The following is a 20,032-nucleotide window of genomic DNA, read 5'->3' on the forward strand; positions in this document are numbered from 1 at the left end:
TCACACCCCTCACACCTCATGGGTACAAGTGCTCTCTACAGCACTTCTCCCTCCTACCACCCTTACCCACAAAGAGGTTATCTTGGATAGCTGCAATCAGGAGAGATGATCCAGGCAGCCAGAATCCCAAGGGATACTTCTCAAGGTAGCTAATTTATTAAAAATAAATAAATAAATACTCCTTTCCACAGTATCTCCTCTCCTTCTTGCCCACCTACAAGTTAGCCCTTGGCCATCCTGACCAGCGGGTGCATAAAGGGGAAGAGCACTTTCTCTCCTCCCTGCTGGGGCCACAGTGCCGCTCCTGCAACTCTTGCACACCTGGGAAGGGAAAACTTCGGCCCTGCAGCTGAGCTTCCTGCACCCTCATGACAACCGGCAGTGAGTTCCCCACTTGTGGATGAGTGGATGGTGGGCACAGCCCAGCACCAGGGGAGAGAAGGCCTGCCAGGATCATTCATACCCTTGCAGAGGGACCAACAGTCCCTTCCCAGGGACCACAGTCCGAAGTGGAAGTGGTCCTTGGAGACCTGGTCACAGACCTGGAGGGAAGCCACATCTCAGAGGCAGTGGTTGCAGTCATGCTGTAGCCATGGTAGGTGCAGCCTGCTGTGCCTACAGGAGGAGGACACTTCCCCAACATCACCTGCTTTCCCAGCTTTCTCCCCGGTTGCCCACCACTCTTTCATCTCAGGTTTAAGGTAGCTTATTTAAATATTTCTTTAATTCTCTCCCTTTTAAAAATCGTCTCTCCTTTGATAATTTTTTTTTTTAAAACTAACAATTTTTTAAGCTTTAAGTGCCAACTTTCTATCCCAAGCCACACGCTCGCAGCGTCTCCCAAAGGCCTTTGCCTGTTGGCCTTCCACCACAGGGCGGGCAGCTCTGGCTGAGGCATCTCCCTGTTGCTCCCCACAAAACGCGGGCGCTCGGGGCCCAAGCGTGTGGCCCAGCTTTTGGGTTCCCAGCTCCCTACTTCGGCTCCCAGGCAGAAGCAGGTCAGTCCCTCAGCGAAGCACACCCTCCCAAAGGAGCCAGGACACCTCCATCAGGTCCCTTTGGGAGAGGGGCAACCTCTTGGGCACCTGGGGGCACCGCGGGGTCCCGGTCCGGGGCGGGGGGCGGGCGGGGAGGAGGTGGCCGGCCCGGCCCCGCCCCGCGGCTCCGCGCCGGGAGGGCGGCGGGAGGGACCGGGTCGGGTCGGGAAGCGGCGGCACCGGCACCAGCACCGGCACCGAGCCCTGTTCGGCGGCGCTGCCACGGCCCGGCGGGCCAGGGGTAAGTGCTGATTGCTGCCCCCCGCCCCCGCTCCCCTCCCGCCAGGTGCCGGCGGTCCCTTTCCCCGCTGCCCCCCCCTTTCCCCGGGTTTCTCCAGCCCCCCGAGCCCCCCGCGGCATCGCCGGGGCAGACGGCAGCCCCGGGCCGGGGGGCACGGCCGGGAGCCGCGGAGCTGCCGCTGCCCCTCGGGCGCGGAGCAGCCGGACCCACAAACCGCCGCCAAGCCTGGACCCTGCGCCAGGACCCCGCTCCCGGACCCCGGAACCCTTCCCTTGCACCCTGTACCCCACACCTGAACCCGGGCCCCGCCACCCGGAGCGGGAGCTGCAGCCGGACCCCTCCGTGGCTGAGCATCCCTCCCTGTGCCCTCCGCCCGCTCGTCCCCACGGCAGCGAGCCTTGTCCCTGCCGCAGCTCACCGCCCGGGTGCTCGGGTGGTGGGTATCCCGGTACACCGGGGCCCCGCCGTGCCTGTACCCCCTGTGTCCCACCATCCCCGTATGCCGGCATGCCGGTACCCCGGCACATCAGTATCCCGGTACCTCGGTACTCGCCCGCTTTGGCAGCACCCTCGCCGCGGGCAGAGCCAGCAGGGCCGGGGGGGGGCAGAGGTGGGGCAGTCCAGGGTTGGGGGGCCTGGCGGATCTGGGGGTGGGGACCTGAGAGGGATCCTGGGAGCGAGGATTGACCTCCAGGCGAGGGTCGAAAATAGAGCTTTAGGATGTAAGGGACGCGAGATAGAGGAAGGAACCCGCAGGCAAACTGTGTAATGCGGTGCCCTGAGCCTTTTGGTTATACTGGGCGTGCTGTCTTCTCCCTTCCCTGTCGTGGCTTTGCTCATCAGCTCGGCAGCTGCTTAACGTAGTTTTTTTCCCAACGCGACAGACCTAGCCTTTCATGGCCCCAGACAATACAGGTTTCCCAGAGCGGGAGCCGCGCCGGTGCAGGGGACGTTGCAAAACGAGTCCTGTCTTTGGGTGGCTGCAGCTGAACTGTTTTACCAACAAACAGTCCTGGACTCGGCAGCAGGGCTTTCTCTATGGGAAACCCTTCCGATCCGGTGGAAGGCTTAACTGCCTTGTCAGGGGAAGGCAGAAGAAAGAGAGAGGAGGAGAGACAAGTGCAGGGGCTTTCAAACAGCACACGTGCCCTAAGAGATTGTTTCACCCCTGTCCTGAGGGATCTGTGTTCACGGGGCAGAGGGGAGTTCAGCTTCCATCTCATTCAGACCTTGCCCTCTCCCAGCTACAAAGCAGCAGGGGCAAGTGGCACCAGTTTTAACGAAGAATATAGGCCAAGGGGCTGGAGCAATTTATACCTATTGCACACCTGCTCTTCCAGAAGTCTGTGCATCACAGATGCTGCTGTTCAAGGGGTGAGGTGGAAGGAGTAATATTTATACCATTGGCATTGCAACGTTTTGTCCTTGCCTTTCGTACCTGTCACACCGAGGATGAGTTCAGCGACGGGAGCACTAGCAAAGGATGAAAAAACATCAGATAACAAGCGATTAAATGTCACAGAACAACCCTGGGACAGCAACCTTTGCATGCCTGGGAAAAAAATCATCCTCCTAAATCAAGGAAGGGTAGGTTCCTGAGCACAATCACGAATCCATTGTAAGGAAAAGAAATGCAGAGTACCCTGCAAGCATCCTTCCATTATTTCATCCCAAATGACAAGTTGATTTGCTCTTCAGCACGGGAAGCGGATCTACTGGCCAGGCGTGGAAAACACAGAGCACAGTATGGATGAAATGGGGGCAGCACTGACAGTCGAGCTTTGGCAAGGCAGGCGAGGCCGAAGCGGAGCGTTATTTCAACAGAAGGCCTGGGACAGAAACACGTTGAGTAATTCAGTAGGTGGTGCTTACTGCGAGGCAGCCAGGGTTCAAGAGGCTACTTGAGCATTGCAGGTGCAGCCTCTCTGCCAGGCTGCCGAGCACTCGAGTGCGTGAAGTTATTAATGAGGTTTTTTTTGATGAGGGAAGGGGGAGGGTGCTTCACAGAAGAAAAGATACTAGGCCGAAGTTTCTAGTTTGGGGAACTGCGTTGGGTCTTCCTCAGCCCTACAAATTGTCATCTTTCAGGCTGCGCCCCTGCCCGGCTGACTTGTACTGAGGTATGGCTTTGGCACATCTTAAAACCACTGCTGCTTTCCTTACAGCTGCACTGGTTGGTAAGATGCACCTTTCAGATGCACACAGGAGGTGAAGTCTTGCATTATTCTCTTGGCTTAGAATTCAATGAAAAAAAAAAACAGGCCAAGCAAGACTGTAAGCAAAGCTCTGCCTATACATGAGCAGAAAAAAGACCTCTGTAATTGGCTTGAAGTAGCATTCATGGAGGAAGTGTGAAAATCATACACTGTCCACAAAAGGTACTGTTCTCCAGAATTATTGTAGAGCCCTGATTTTCAGTCATGTCTTTCCCTTTGCAGCGGCGTGCCCATGGCTCTCTTCACAAGAACCAGCAGTCATCCCAACACCACCGACCCCATTCCTTGTAGGGCAGACAATGCTACAGAGCCTGACCTGCCGCACTCACATGCCTACTACGCCCTCTGCTACTGCATCCTGATTTTGGCCATCATCTTTGGGAACGTGCTGGTCTGCTTAGCTGTGCTGAGGGAACGCACCTTGCAAACAACAACAAACTACCTTGTGGTGAGCCTGGCGGTGGCGGACTTGCTGGTGGCTACTTTGGTGATGCCATGGGTGGTGTACCTGGAGGTGAGTATGTCTCAGGAAAGATTAGCTGCATTGAACCGCAGTACGAGCTCACTGGCTTCGTGCATGCTTTCTGGATAGGTCAGCTCTGGTAGAGATAAAGTCCATTCACATTTTAAGCCCCCAGCTAGCTCTGGAGCACTTGTGGGGTGCGTGGCAGCCCACAGTGTCACACAGGTGGCCCTCATAGGCTGGACAAACACACCGCAGTCCCACCCATCAGCAGATACCCTGAGCCTGGCTCTTCCTGGCAGCGTTCAGCCTCTCTGAACTTGAACGGCAGCTGGGCTACAGCCAGTAATGTAGATTGTGGGTCCTGACATGCTAATACCACTTTCATCTGAGCATCCTTGAAGCTTGACTTCATCAGCCAGAAGGATTGCCAGTGAGCACCGTGATGGTTCAGGAATGGCAGGAGAGGCAGTAGGGTGGAAATACCTTATAGGAACTCATCTTGGAGCCCAGATCAATCCCTGTTCCTGCTGGCCAGAAAACAAGCAAGGGCAGTCAAAGCCTCATCTCCTGCAGAGTTTAAGAATCTTAATGTCCATGATGTTAGGTCAGCTCCAAGCAACATTCCCTGAGCAGACTGACAAAGAGATGAAGCTGAAGAACATGCTCCAAAATCTCTTTAAGTCATGTAGGCATTTTCACAATAACTTCAAGGGACTCACCAAACCCTCAGGGTCTTATTCTCCATTTCCCTCATCTTTGCACATTGGACTGGTGTAAAAATGTACTAGCACGACTGTGCACAGTGTGGACAACACCATCAGATATAGGGCAGCAAAGATGGAAACCAAATTCCTCCACAGTGTGGCAAAAGCCTGAATTACTGAAGCCACTTCTGGGGCAAACATTTTTACTAAAGTAAATACATGAAGGTATGCTAACAGCTGACATTTTTATCCATTTTCTTCAGCATTCTTACACTAATTCACAAAAACTGGTAGGTCTAGAAAAATTAGAGTGAATGTCCATCAGCCATAAGCTTTCAGCTGAGCCCTAGTACCCTGTTCTCATGCTGAGACAGAATAAGCCTCTGAGCCATGATCTTGCTGAAGCCTCATGCTCTTTCTGCAAGGGGCAAGCCAGGATCAGGATGAAGGGTAGGGTAAATATTCTGTTGGCAGCTGCCCACCTTTGGCTGACCTCCTTCCCGCAAAACAAAGCAGAAGCAGAGAGGGATTTCAACTTGCGCATATGGACTGCGCAGCGCGTGAACAGAAAGTAGGACAAGACAGGACAACACCAGCAAATTCCAGGCCTGCTATGTGGGTGCAAGGAGATTCGATCAAGTAGCAGGGGACTGGCAGTGGCCTACAGCCCTCCCCTGCCACCGGACTACGTTGAACAGGCAACACAGCTCTAAGCTCTGGCCCACAGCCTAGGCATTTTCCTCGTGTTAATCCAAGCCACTCTTCCAAACTGTGCCCGCTGCAGTCTCAGCAAGGCTACAGTTAAGAGAAATTAAGGGTTTGCTCTGTGTGTAAGTATTATTAGTAAGGGCATTGATGGGTAATTATTTATATATAACATCACCGTGGAGTGAAAGTACAGAGAGCACCGTGATATTGCATGTGTGATCATGTCCCTAATGAAGTCAGTAGCAACATTTAGACTAATTTGTGTGGAGTGGACCTGGAGCTGGCCTGCAGGATGTGTACGGCTCAGTTGCATTACATCGAATGACTAAAAAGCAATGAATAAGGAGGGGGGGGAAGCCATCCCAGCAAGACAGAATTAGACTCTGCAATTTGATAGCAACTAAAAAATGTTATTAAAAGTCAAATTTTATTTTGGACTGGAATAGTCCATCATCACCTCAAGCGTATATTCCAATCTTTAATGAAATCACAATATGCTTTGTGTTAGAAAAATGTTACCACTCGCTCTCGCTGTGGAGAGCGTGGGGCTGAGGCACATCTGTGAAGCAGCCTCTGGCCCCATGCAGTACTGTGGTCACAATTTGTGAGCACCACAGTAGGTCCATTCCCTAGTTGTGTTTGTAGACCCATTCAAGATTCATTTCCATCTCTGGAGCTTGGAGAATCAAAGTAGCTGATCCAAGAGTCACCCAACCAACAGGGAGAAGAACCTCATACAACCCAAACCCAACCTACCACTACCAGCATTACACAGTATCTCCTAGACAACAAGGCAGTAGGAGTCCAGCAAGATAAGATTTAAAAAACAGTCCCCAAAAGCCCCAAAGTCATTTAGATATTTGCTGCTGTTTATGGATCAGCGATGCTACCGACAAAGCGGAAATGGCATCATGCTTCAGTACACTATGGACCTGGAAATTGCCAAGAAATCTTTCAGTCCCCAAAACCATGTACAATACCTATTCATCATCTACTGAACGTTTGCCAAACCAGACATCTGAAACCTGGCCATTATTTATGGAGAAGATAAAGGTGGGTGAATACGTCAGATTGAAATGTCACTTGTGAACTTTGTGCTTTACACTCAATTTTTAGAGCCATCTGTAGCCTGGACCCGCTCTGTTAAATTTGTCATTTTATCAGTCATGCAAACTAGAACTGTCTCTTTCTGAGAGGTCTTTTGGGAAGGCTGTGACAGAGCAACAATAGGAACATTTCATAACCTCAAAATCCTCATCTCCAGCTAATGAAGTTTATGGAACAAAAATGCTATTCAGCACTGGTTTTAGCAATCTTCTGGGGTCAGTGGGTAGGTCTAATATACCAGTACTGCTACCCCAATTCTTTACTGACCTCTGATGTCGTGGCTGCTGCGACTACTGAAGCTCACCGAGGTTTCTAAGACAGTGGCATCAGGGCATCCCGCCCATTGGAGTTTGATGGCATTTGATGCCATCATGCCTATAGTCATGGTATAAATGGAGGAGGACATGTAGCAGCATGGCTGGGAGCATCCTTCTCAGTATTCTCACAACATCCAGTTCTACCTCCAAAGGGGAAAAAGAGCTTCAGAAGATGATTGTCACTGGTGTCCAGTCTGCAGCTCTGTTCAGAGCACGTGAGAGTAACACTGTCTCCTCTTCTGTGGCTCTCACACCAGAGCAGCGAGACCGACAACTGCTCTTTGAGACCAAGGAGCTCGCCAGACTGCCATCAAAGGGTGGACAGACAGCTGAGTTACTCCAGCTCAGCAACTTAGTACTTGTCAGCTGGCCTGGCTGTGTGCATGCTCTTAGTTACTCTTGCCGTGGAAAAGCATAAGCAGAGCCACTTCACAGCTGCAGGGGAGTTCATGGCACCCCCAAGAAGAACGCTCTCTTAAATTCAAAACACTTAAGTGAGCATGCCTAGGTGCACCACTAATTATGTGCCTGTCAGCACCTGATGCGATGTCATGTTCATATTTTATTCTTTCCCATCCATGTACTCCTCAGTATGGCATCATTATACCAATCTGATTTACAGAGATTCTTTTAGTTATTTCTAAGTATTCAAGATAGTGATGGATTTTAATAAGTTTATGAATGCACAATATGGTGTTTTTTTTAAAAACTGGAAGGCTTCCTATAGTGTTGGAAAGTTTAAAATATTAATACCGCAATTTTGTGGATAAAGGAGACTGGTCATCAAGAAAGATGAGGTGAGAACCTGACCTGAATAGTCTACAGAGAGCTTTAACATTGTCTTTGACAGAGCCAGAATTTCATCCTGAACTCCATTCCCACTTCTGCCGCACACGCACCGAGTGGTAATGAGAGATTGTATCAGCTCATCTCTGTGGTTCGCTCTCATCAATTGTAAGAGAATAATATTTGACCATGCACCTCACCCAGGCAGTTGTGAGGGTTCATTCAATTAATACCTGTGATGTGCTTTGAGGTTCCTGGACAAAAGACACCAGAGGGATAAAGCATAGGTACCCCGCCAGCACATGAAAACCAGAAATGCGCACTGGCAAGTTCTAGCTGCTGTAACAAAGATGAGCAGAACAGAGAAAGAAAAGGAAGAGCAGAAATAAAATTAAAAAAAAAAACATGAATGAGGTCTATAATTAAAAGGCTCTTCTTCATTGTTAAATTCTGGAATAAATTCCAGATTTTCATAGCCCACAGGTAAATATTAACTACTTCAGCAGAGCTACTCCCCATTTTAGAAGTTGTGGCTGGTGGAAGTGAGGACGGGGTTTTAGCCCAACTTTTTGATCTGTCAAGCATTCTCTTCACACAAGCTACAGCTTAGTGTGCAGGTGGTGTGGTCTGAATGCGTCAGCCTGAGAGGGTTCACTTCAGAGCCATTCCCACCACCACCACCTTCACTTTTAAGGGTTCACATTCCCAGTGCTTCTCTTCAGGCTCAGCGTTTGAATGTGCTCAGGACCTTGGAAACTCCCTCAGTTAAGAGCTTGCACATCTGCTGGGCTCGTGGCAACTGGCTTTCGTGCGAACACCTGGCACCAGCTCCTGGTGAAATATTCATCAGATTACACGGGCGCTGCATTGCATTTTGCCCCAGACTACAGAAACGCTCCTTACTGGGTCCCACTGCAAAGGCTTCCAGCATTTATCATTTTGTTTTTTATTCTGAGCTGGTCAAGCAGATCTCAAAATCTGCAACTAAAGCAAAAATGGTGTGAGGTTTCATTCAAAACTGAACCTACCTGTTAAGGTCCCTAATTTCAGAGGGACAGCCTTCAGTTTGCACATCTTGCAGCCCACCTAATTGTGCAGAAAAGTTCTAAGGGTTTAGTTTTTTTTTTTCTCTCTTGTGCTGCTTTTTTTTTTTAAAAAGAAATCAAAGGAGCCCCAGAAGTATCACAGAACTCAAGGGGATAGCACAGTTCCCTACTGCATTTCGCAAGCCAACTCCCATTTCTCTCTCCTGCATTCATTCAGGGTCGGGGGGGTCTAATGGAAGACTCTCTCGCTCAGTGCCTGACTTCTGACACGTAGCAGCTGGGTCCAGCAGAGAAGACCTTAAAGACACGGCTCACCTCAGCGAGTTTCTGTCCCCATGGGTGGGAATGCTGGCACAAGCAAAACCACTTGGATTCCTCAGGATTGTTTCTTATACTGAAAACAACCCACACAGAGTGAACTCTGTATTTATACCAGCGTTTCTCGCTGCAGGGAGCCATGTCCTTCCTAGGCATCCACACTTGCTGCTGGGTGGACCCACTGCCTTAGAAGCCAAGCCTGCTTGTGGTACCCTCTCCAGCCTGATCTGCAACGGGTATTTTTGAGTGGGTCTTGAAAACCTCCAAGGACGGAGCCTGCACAGACTCACCAAGCAACTGGCTCCACTGGCTCACTGTCCTCATGATCAGAAAGTTTACCTTCATAATCAGTCTGAACCTTTCTTCTTTTAACTTATGCCTGATGCCTCTCGTCCTCTCACCACGCACTGCTGTGAAAAAACTGGCTCCACCTTCTTAGTATCCTGGCTCCAACCTTCTTCATAACCTCCCACTCAGCACTGGGGGACTGCTGGTAGGTCCCCCTCAAAGCCACCTCTTCTCTGGGCTGAACAAGCCCCGTTCCCTTAGCTGCTCCTCACAGGACAAGCGCTTCAGCCCCCAGGGACTGTCTCGGTGGCCCTCCAATGGACTTGTTCCAGTTCATCAATGCCCTTCCTGTGCTGGGGCCCCCAAAGCAGACGCAGTACTCTAGATGTGGTCTAAATGTAAGCAGAGAGACCAGGAACTAGTGCCAGTCCCTGATAGCTTCCATGGGTCCAGCTGAACTACAGGGTTAAAGGTTAAAATCCAGGCTCTCTCCAAGCAAGGACTTTCCTCCCTTTTTCTCTCCGACCCGCCTCTCCAACCGGCGCAGCATTAGATTTGTTTGCCGTACTCATCCAACAGCCTTATCTGTTGGAAGGCAGGCTGCCGCCTTGTTCATCTCCTACCGGGAGTGGGAGCTGAGGCAGACCACCTTGCTCGGAGGCAGGCTACCGTCCCAGCCCAGGGGAGAGCAGTGCCAAGCAGTGCTTGGAGCGTATTATCGTCAGCCGAAAAGGTCATTGTCAAGAACTTGATGGCTGGGCCAAAAATGCATTTCTCCATCACAAAGACTGGCCACAGCTAAGCTTTCATGATTACACACTTCAAATTAAAAATTCAAAACAACCCGAACAAAAGCTTGACATGGTATCAAACCAAAACTCTTTATCTGAATAGCTTGTGAGTTCTCACTCAGATCTAACAATCAAAATCTGTAACTGAGATAAGAATTGAAATAAGGTTTTGGAGAAGCCTTGGGTCTCAGGTCTCTGTTTCATACATAAATGCATAAAATTTGCAGTACTTTTCCAGCCTGCAACAGAACTCCAGCAGCTAAGCTGAGAAACACTTTCAGCCCTTAGATCTTCTCAGATAATCCTTAATCAAAGGATATATATAGTGGTATCAAATTTTATTCAATTTATCATGCTAGGCCTTAAGGAAAGGGATAGCTGCTATCTATTTATTCACCCTGCTTAGGGTTAGGGTTAGGGTTGAAATCGAGGTGTGATTCCTTCTCCATGACCTCCCGTTATGTTAGCCTGCACACAACACGGGTGCCTCAGTTTCCCTCTGCACATCACAGTGGACATGAACTAATCCAGCTGTTGAGATACTTGGAGGAGAGCACGTCCTTATATGTAACTTATCAGGACTTGGTGCAGAACAGGGCTGACAGTTTTGTGGTTGCTGGTGCAGGTGACTGGAGGAGTCTGGACTTTCAGCCGCATCTGTTGTGATATCTTCGTCACCATGGATGTAATGATGTGCACAGCCAGCATTTTAAACCTCTGCGCTATCAGCATTGACAGGTGAGAGCCAACAGCATCCAGGGGGATAGGCTGGAGATGATGGTCAGCCCTGGGACCCAAGCGTGGCAGGGACAAGAAGTTGGGGTTTGCACGGGCAGCATCGGTGTCTTCGGGAACATAAACCTCCCTGCAAGTCTGTCACTACCACTACTGCTATTAATATGGCTCTGCCCACCATGTGCTAGAAGATGTCAGTGCTTAAGAAAAGGGCAGAGAGACACAAGCAATAAAGTGTCACCAGTAGGTAGCCAACGGCATCCTCACGCTTTTGAAGGCAGGAACCAGAATTGGTCATCTAATTGGGTCTCAAAGAGGGTTTCTCTTTTCAGAGACCTCACTCATGAAGTTTTAAGAAACAAAATCCTGCCATATACACAGAGGGGTGAAGATTATTGCTGCCTAATCTTCAGCCTTGCCCTGTTTCTCTGCGTCTTAAAACTGAGCCTATTCTAAGCAATGCTGAGGTCTGGGAGCCAAGACCTCGGCACGGGTGGTGCTGTCAGGACCGAGGAGTGGGGTAAAGAAAACACTGCATGCTGTGATGAACCACCCCTGTAATATGTGGTGTAAGGGTAATCATACGAAGCAGCTCTCAACGCTGTGTTGGTCCGGTGTTCCTCCATGGCCGTCTATCCCTGTTTCAGTCCAGCTCCATCTGCAAGCAGCAGCCCTGGGGCTATCCTCAAGACAAGACTCCTGTGCCTTCCAAATCCCAGGCTTGCCGTGCTGTACCCCCTGAGGTGCGCCGGCAGCCAAAGGCCCCAGGCACCCACACGTGGGCAATCCTCCGGCTGTCAGCGAGGCCAACACTGGAGCAGGCAGCCAAGGCATAGGGCGTAGCAGGCTGTGGTTGCTCCAGAGGCTGCTTTTTCCCAGCAGTGCACCATATAACCTTAAGACCTTGAGGGATGGGGGTTTCCTGGGGTTTCTAGATCCATCTGGTATCCCAAATCTTGTAGCTTCACAATGCCGGCGGTTCTGCAGAGCATTTCTCCGCAGTGCCGCCAACTAACTGATTTCCTCTGTTCCTCCCCCCAACAACCTGCTTACCATTTCTACAAATTGCTGATCCCATCATCTGATCTTCTCTCCTTTCCTCTTCCATTTCTTCACCACGTTCACCATCATGTTCCCTATGTGGCTTTCATTTCTCCCTTTAAAACCTGGTCCTTTTCCATTTCCTCCCTCCATTCTTACCTCCCCTCTTCCTGGAGCTGGTTTGGTCTGCAGGTACACTGCAGTGGTGAAACCAGTTCAGTACCAGTACAGCACTGGGCAGAGCTCCTGCAGGAGGGTCTCTCTCATGATCGTGGTAGTCTGGATGCTGGCGTTCGCTGTGTCATGCCCTCTCCTCTTCGGCTTCAATACCACAGGTAGGTGATGTCCCAAACAGTAGTGCACAGGGAGGGGTTGGAAATGGAGCTGCCCTGTGTATGGCCAGGAGCTGCCCTGTGGGTCCTGCAGACGTTCCGAGTTACAGGGAATTTTAGGGAACTGGGAAGCACACTATGAAGGGTGAAAAAAATCTCCAATGCTGGAGAGCAGATGTGCTCTTGTCTCTACACTTGCCATTTGCTCAGACAGACGCTGACTGTTGCTATGAGGACAGACCTGCCTGCTTTATTGCCAAATCAATTCCCATCAAAGCATCCAGGTCTACAAATCCCATCAAACAATCACTTTGTGCACACAGAGCAAATCTCCGGATGTGCAGCACTTTCAGCACATAAGACTTACTGCATCTTACCGATATCAACAGGTCCAGACACACAGTTTTAAATCTGATACAAGACACATTTCCAAACAGCAAGGATTGTGTATTGGCACTGCTTGCGAGAAACCTCTTTCCCATCCAACTGGCTGTCTGCTTCCTCACCTAATCCCTGAGGAGAGCAAAAAATTTATCCTCCTCCTTGGAAGCAGGTTGGTCTTTCTCCTTCCCCTCACCTAGGGCAGCCCATTCTCCCTGGAGGCAGAGGGGCAAGGGAGCCCTCCTCCTCCCTGAGCAGAAGTCCTCTGCTCCCCATCCATCCTCTATGCAGTGCTTGAAGCGAGAAGGGGACAGGGAGTGGGAAGTGCTGCTGTCCCCCACTGCCTGGTCCAGACAGATGGGCGTGAAGGCACAGCTCTGCATCTAGACAGCTCAGAGGCTGCCAGTGGAATAGGAGAAAGGACGAAAGGAGGAAGGATCCCCTGAGAAAGTATGGGAATAGACATGAGAGAAGAGGGCAGAGCTGTTGGCCAGCAAGGGAGGCAGATGCATGTTGGTCATGCTAGATAGCCCTAGGTAGAGTCCATTTTAAGCATCAGTTAGGTGAGTGGGTAGGCCACAGTATAATTTGCAACAACAGAGATGGCACTTGCACTCCGTAGACCCCCTCTGTCCCCCAGCCACCTTTCGACTTGCTTTGCCAACGCACCAGAACCTCCTTGTACTAAACTGAAGCAGCTCAGCCGCTCCTCTCTCTCTCTCTTCTCCTCCCCAGGGGATCCCAGTGTCTGTTCCATATCCAACCCTATTTTCATCATCTACTCCTCTTTGGTGTCCTTCTACCTCCCCTTCATGGTGACCCTGCTGCTCTATGTCCGGATTTACCTCGTGCTAAGACAAAGGCAAAAGAAGCGAACCCTCACCCGGCAGGGCAGCCACAGCGCCAGCACCAAACCGTGCTATGCACACAAAGTAAGATCCACATGAATGCACTAGGAGCTGTCAAAGAGGACAGGGCATGCATCATCTCTTCTCCTCAAAGGGTCAAAGCACAGAACAGGAAGCGTAAAGAAGGGACATGGCATGTTTTCATCCCATTCCTCACTCACACACTATGATATTTGAGATGCAGAAGCTCCAGTTAAATCCTTTTCTGCCCTCTAGAAAGAGGATAGCCCCTGTGTATCTCTGCCCTCTAGAACTAGGCAACTAGAAAAGAGCACAGCCTACTTCAATATTTCTTCAGAGCAAGGCTTTCTTAGCCATGCAGAAGTCTGGCTAATTTCTTCATTTATTGATTTTAATATCTTGATTTATTGATTTTTTGGTCTATGAAGCTTTGTTCTCAGGACTTCATAGGCTTTAACCTAGATTATTTTTTTAAAAAACCCTCTTCATCTGACAGACTTAAGAGGTCAAAATGCTCATGGTGCACAGAGCATTTATTCCACTGACCTTTCTAGATGAAATATCTGCAACCATGGGAACCAGCACAATGGTTTGAAAGGGATTGCCTGGTCACGCATATCTGCTTGTTTTACCCATTTTTTTCACAGTGAAGCCACATTTAAAAAGGGTAGGGATATTGAGGGGAGCAGGGCCAACACAAAAACACAAGTGAAAGGTTAGCAGAGCGAGTGTTTCATCTCTCATGCTTCTTCTTGGTGGGATGGAGGCAGAGAGTTGCCCACTGTTGGTTCACCCCTCTGATAAGCCAAGGTCAGTCCAGAGGATATGGTGCAAACCTAAGCAGCAAGTGGGGCTAAGGATGACTCCTACAACTTTCCTCATCATCGTTTGACCCAGTGAATGGTTTGGATGGTTCCCAGTTCCTCTGTGGCATCCTCTTTTGCAGGAACACATGGAGAGAACAGCTTTGCCAACCAGATGCCAAGGAACCTTTTCCCCCTGTCTTCCACTCAAATACTCAGGCCAGGAGATGTCTACCAAAAGGAAGTTGCTGACTGTCTTCACCCTGCAGCGGTACCGCAGCTTCTGCCACGAGGCATCCCTTGCCAGGACACCAGGGACTACACAACGCAACAGGCTGGAAGAGAGGAGAAAGAGTACGAAGCCGGGACTGGAGGTACGGAGGCTCAGCGATGGCAAAACCATCAGCTCTTTGAAGCTAGCGCACCAGCAGCCCCGGCTGATCCAGCTTCAGGAGAGAAAGGCAACACAGATGCTAGCTATTGTCCTGGGTGAGTGAGAGCCACTCTGGCTAGTGGGGTGCAAGGGGTGATGGTTTGGGACTTGAAAGAGCAAGGAATCTCCTAATACAGTAGTAAGATTAAAAAAAACACAGGCCAGGCCCAGACTTCAGCTGTCACTGCTCCACAAACTCAGGAGAGACAACGGTGGGGCATTTAAGGATCTAGGGTAATGCTCTCAAATGTTGAGCCAGGTATGTTAGTGTTTTATTTGCTACGTATTGTTGCCCTTTTGTTTTAAATCTGTGGCAAACAAGCCCTGCTAGAGACAGCAACAGCCAACACCTTTGCTTTCCCTTTTTTTATTATTATTATTATTATTATTATTATTATTATTATTATTATTATTATTATTATTAAACAATCCTAAGTTTCCATACATGCAGCAGCTCTTAGCTCCAACTGCAAAAGGGGAAACTGAGACAAGGAGCAGCAGAGGAACTAGCTCATAGATCTGGACAGAGAAGCCAGGAGACCGTGGCCCCAGTCACCTGCCATGGTCACCAGACACGCAGCTTCCCCTCATTAACTCAGCACTAGCAGGGAAATAATGCGGCCTCCTCGCCACTGATTAAAGCAGCTAGGTCAGCAGTCGTTCCCTCTAAGCTGTGGCCACTGGCTTTTGCCTGTCACCAGGCCACTTCTGAAGCCCCATCCGTCCATCCATTCGCGTAACTGGTCCCAAGGAGCCCGCGCTCTTGCCACGTCCCTCTGTATCAGGAATAAACGTCACCTTCAGCGTTTACCAAAAGCAGACAAGTGCACAGAAATAGCAAGAGGATGGAGGAGGAGGGCACAGGTGCAGGCTCCTTTCCAAGAAGTCGCTCCTCTAAAGTCATGAATTGTTTTCTCCCTCTCTCTAAACACAGGGGCGTTCATAGTCTGCTGGCTGCCCTTCTTCTTGATTCACATCCTCAATGCCCACTGCCCATCCTGCCACGTGCCCCCGGGGCTTTACAGCGCCAGCACCTGGCTTGGCTACGTGAACAGCGCCCTCAACCCCATCATCTACACAACCTTCAACACCGACTTCCGCAAAGCCTTCCTCAAGATCCTCCGCCACTGACGGCGGGGCTGCACGGGCTGCGGCTTGCAGCAGACTCCTGGGCTGGGGACAAGGCGTGGGGCCCATCCCTCCCTCTGCTTTCCACGCTGTGGGGAGTGACACACTCCCCTTGGCCATGAGCGGTGGCGGTCGGTGTGACGCAGCGATTGCCGGCAGCCGGGCACGCTCCGCACCGGAGCGAAGAGGAGGAACGCGCCCCACCTGCACAGCTGGCTTCCCACACCGAGCCTCAGTGCTCCTGCTTAAGAGAGTACAAGTGCTTCCCACTTCTGGGGAGGGAGAGGAAGAAGACGCAGAGGCAAACCAGCGAGTTCCTCAGCGTCGGGCATGGCGGCGCTGAGGGGCAGACCACCGCTGGTTGCCACCACGGTGGTCAATCGGCCACCGCAGTGTGCTGCTCCTGGGAGCTGCCAGGCTCAGAGAGCACACGGGACCCCAGTGGACAGCATCTCTCATCTCCCCCACCTGCATGCCGGGAACGCATTTGACCTCCCACCGCTGGAGCCTCAAACTGCAGAAGGCACCCAGCTCGTGCGCGGCAGTCCTAATAAGAGGGCAGAACATGACCTCTTTGGTAAGGATCCTGATCCCTTCGATCAGGAGCAGAGAGCAAAAATTTGGCAAGGAAACTTAGAAAAGGAGCACTGATGGAGAAAGGACAACATCCCTGTTGTCTCCATCAAAAGGTTTGCCCATAGAACTGAGTCAGTCTCAGAGCTTGAGGAAATTGTCCCAGTTGCAAATGAAACCTCCCCCCGTGCTTCCAGCTTCTATTTTATTGCTCCTTGAAAGGTAGAGAGGTGGCTGCCATCCCTCTGGTAGGTCAGATCGCATGGGAAGTGCCACACTACCACAGTGTCCCCTCTCTTCCTAACCCAAGGACCAGCAATAGATTTTATCGCTACTTAACTACCACATACCCAGCCATCGACTGGGGCCACTAAATAATGAGCAAGGCCTGGGATGGCTCCAGTCGTGCCCGTGATAGATTCAAACCTGTTTTTTCATCTGGGGCAGGCTGCATGCACCCCTGTCTCCAAACGTGTTCGTGGCCTCTTTGGAAGCAATCTCCGTTTGTGCTCCTCTCCTCATCAGGAGCACTGCTAGATGAAGGGCTTGACCCGCCTGGCTGCTGCCGTAACTCCCGCTGCAGCCCACGGCTGGGGGCGAGCTGCTTCAGGGATATCCCTCCCGGTAAGAAAGGATGGGTGCCTCCGGATCAGACCCAGCACTCTCCCCTGTCAGCACACAGGGCGTCCGTACGTCCTGGCTTCCAGGAGCTGGCCAAATACAGCCCTGCCACGGTCTCCTTTCCCAGCAGTATTTTACGAAGCCATCTCCAGCAGTTCCTGGGTGGAAACGCCAGACAAGCCCTGCCGTACCATGCCAGCTGGCCTCATCTCGGCACTCTAACGCTCTTCTTGTACAGACAAGCCTGACCCGGGACAGCCTTGGCACCTTTCTCTCATTTTTCCCCCTTGCTGTACAGGACCCGAGGCCCCAGCCCTCGCTCCCAAGACAGGCTTAGCTATGCTGTTAGCCGCACTCGTCCGCTTGGGCGTAACTGTGTGTGCTGTCCCTGCCTGTGTCCGTGCCACAGCTCCTCCGGCCAGGAGGGGCTTCCTCTCTTTCCTAATATAAAAGCATCGTCCTCCGCCTCTGGAGCACATAGCAGAGCTCTAGCTTCTTTTTTTGTTTGTCTGGGTTTTGGGAGGAGATGCTCGTGGACAGCACGTGTTGTTTGCCTGGGGAGGTATCCTCCATACTGCACTGTAATGGCATTAATCCAATAAAACTTGGATGTAATTGGAACTTTTGGTACCTTTGTGGTGAACGTAGCCCTTCCATAAGCCTTTCCTCACCTGTAGCCCTCTTAACACGTCCCCTGCACAAAATGATCACCCGCTTGGACACCCACAAGAGGTCTTTATTATTACTTGCATTTTACTTGCAACTGGGAAAGAAACCAACAGCTGCTCTAAGCACTTTCAGCAGATGAATTCTGAAAACATGGTCAATTAGTTTCCCAGCTACGCCAGGCAAGCATGCAGTAGTGTTACTCCATTTGCTCAAAGGTGCTGGACTGCAGTACTTGGCACACAGGATGCTGGGGGTATCAGTGGAGTGAATCAACCTGTGGACAGATTGCTGCTCAAGTAATTCTTATTTAGACGCTTTGTAACACAGATCAACAGAGACAAGTTTCAGTTGCTTTACATACACAGTTGCCAGAAAGGTGGAAAAAAGGAAAAAGATCTTTTAAAGGGTGACTAGGCCCATTTGAAGCCCTGGCCTAGCATCTCTCAGGTGTCATGTTCAGTCCGATCTTACCTGAATTTGAACCTGTTCTTCAAGCAGTGATCCCCAAGGTGATTCAGGATAGAGGTGAGGAACAGGAGGTGTGGTGGAAGACCAAGCAGTATTTTGGTATCCACACAGCTATGAAGGATGGGGAAATTTCTATATCTAAAAATGTGGTCCTTTATTTAATAATTAAGATTTGAACTATCCGATCACAGAACTGAGAGCAACCTCTTGAACTATAATCTGCTATGGACAAAAAAAAAAAAAAAAAGCACCACAAAACAGGAGTAGGGAAGCGATTGTGCCCCTGTACTCAGCACTGGTGAGGCTGCACCTCGAATCCTGTGTTCAGTTTTGGGCCCCTTCACTACAAGAAGGACACTGAGTTGCTGGAGCGTGTCCAGAGAAGGGCAACGAAGCTGGTGAGGGGTCTGGAGCACAAGTCTGATGAGGAGTGGCTGAGGGAACTGGGGTGGTTCAGTCTGGAGAAGAGGAGGCTGAGGGGAGATCTTATCGTTCCCTAAAACTACCCGAAAGGGGGTTGTGGCGAGGTGGGTGTTGGTCTCTTCTCCCAAATAACTACCAATAGAACGCGAGGAAACGGCCTCAAGTTGCACCAGGGGAGGGTTAGACTAGATATTAGGGAAAATTTCTTTACTGAGAGAGTGGTCAAACATCGGGACAGGCTGCCCAGGGAGGTGGTGGAGTCACCATCATCAGAGGTGTTCAAAAAAGGTGTGGACGTGGCACTTTGGGATACGGTTTAGGGGGTATGGTGGTGTTACGTTAACGGTTGAACTTGATGATCCTAAAGGTCTTTTCCAACCTTAATGATTCTGTGATTCTGTGAAAACCAACCCACAATTACAAAAACTCAATTCCAGAAGAAAACAAGCTCCCCCTCCCTCAAGTACTGCTTGAGCTCCATGCCCAGTTTTACTGTGGCAATATGAACAGAGGTGGCCTCACAGGAAAGGCCAAGGAAACAGAAGCAATCAGCCAAAGGTGCAAGTGGTTGACATACCACACGCCCAGCCATAAGGGACAGCTGAGGACTCCCCCAGGACCTGTCCTTCACAAGCCCCCAACTCATTATTTGCAGTAGAATAATGCACATTCCCTCCCTTTTTAATTGAAATGCCTCCTACTAATCTTCATTTTCTACCACATTTTCACCTTTGCTGTTTTTTCCCCCCTGGCTGCATGGCTGGCTGGGAGAGGAGAGGTGAGCCGTGGCTCTGTGCTCTGCTGAAGAACCACCGGCCTTGCGCAGGGTTTCATCTACACGCAGATATTCATGTTAGAAGAGCCTCTGGAGAATGCAGAAAGCTCCTCTCCCGCAGAGAGAAAGAGAGAGCTCAGAGACCGCCGCAGGCTGTAGATAATTCCCGGTGTCCGGGGACCCGCTCTGACAGCGCGGCCGGGCGGACATGCCGGCGCGGCCACGGGGTCCTGTGGCCCGTTGCTCACCCTCACTCTGCTCCACCAGGCAGCCAGAACGGGAGATCTACGGTTCCCTGCACTGGGTATCATTTGTAAACAAGCTGGCAGACCAAATAGCCAGGAAGCATCTCTGTCATAGCTGAGGAGAGTTAAGACCCTTCGGAGGCGAAGGAGCGCTGGCAAAACTGCCGGGAACAGCAGCCTCCCCTGCAAGGTAGAAGGCAGCCACCCAAGTACTGCCTGTCTAGACGCAATTACAGCACACCTGAGAAACGGACTGAAAAACACCGTTTGTCCCCTGCCTCCACCATTCCTCCAGGCAGACACGTGTCCCTGCTCGCTGAGCCACAGGCTCTGAGCTGCGGGAGCCCAGGCGGACGAGCTGCTGGGCCCGTGCAGCCCCACGGCTTGCTCAGCAGGCCGGCAGCGAGTTACGCTCGCTCAGGCTAGCAGAGGCACGCAGCTCTCTCACGGCACCACACAGCCACTCGGGCAAAACCACGGAGCCCCTGGCCTCCTCCGCGCGTAGCCGGGG

General features: G+C 51.0%; 1 protein-coding gene across 1 annotated transcript; it reads left to right on the forward strand.

Annotated features, from left to right (window-relative positions):
- Window positions 1-3,361: 3,361 nt before the first annotated feature.
- Window positions 3,362-15,750, forward strand: DRD3 (dopamine receptor D3; the record flags this gene model as incomplete). Its single annotated transcript, XM_082005333.1, has 6 exons — window positions 3,362-4,008; window positions 10,651-10,763; window positions 11,994-12,136; window positions 13,250-13,446; window positions 14,330-14,675; window positions 15,554-15,750. The coding sequence occupies exons 1-6, from the start codon at window positions 3,727-3,729 to the stop codon at window positions 15,748-15,750; spliced, it is 1,278 nt and encodes a 425-aa protein (XP_081861459.1). The 5' UTR covers window positions 3,362-3,726.
- Window positions 15,751-20,032: the final 4,282 nt, after the last annotated feature.

The sequence above is a fragment of the Phaethon aethereus genome, assembly GCF_964289735.1.
Source record: "Phaethon aethereus genome assembly, chromosome: 1".
Lineage (NCBI taxonomy): Eukaryota > Metazoa > Chordata > Aves > Phaethontiformes > Phaethontidae > Phaethon > Phaethon aethereus.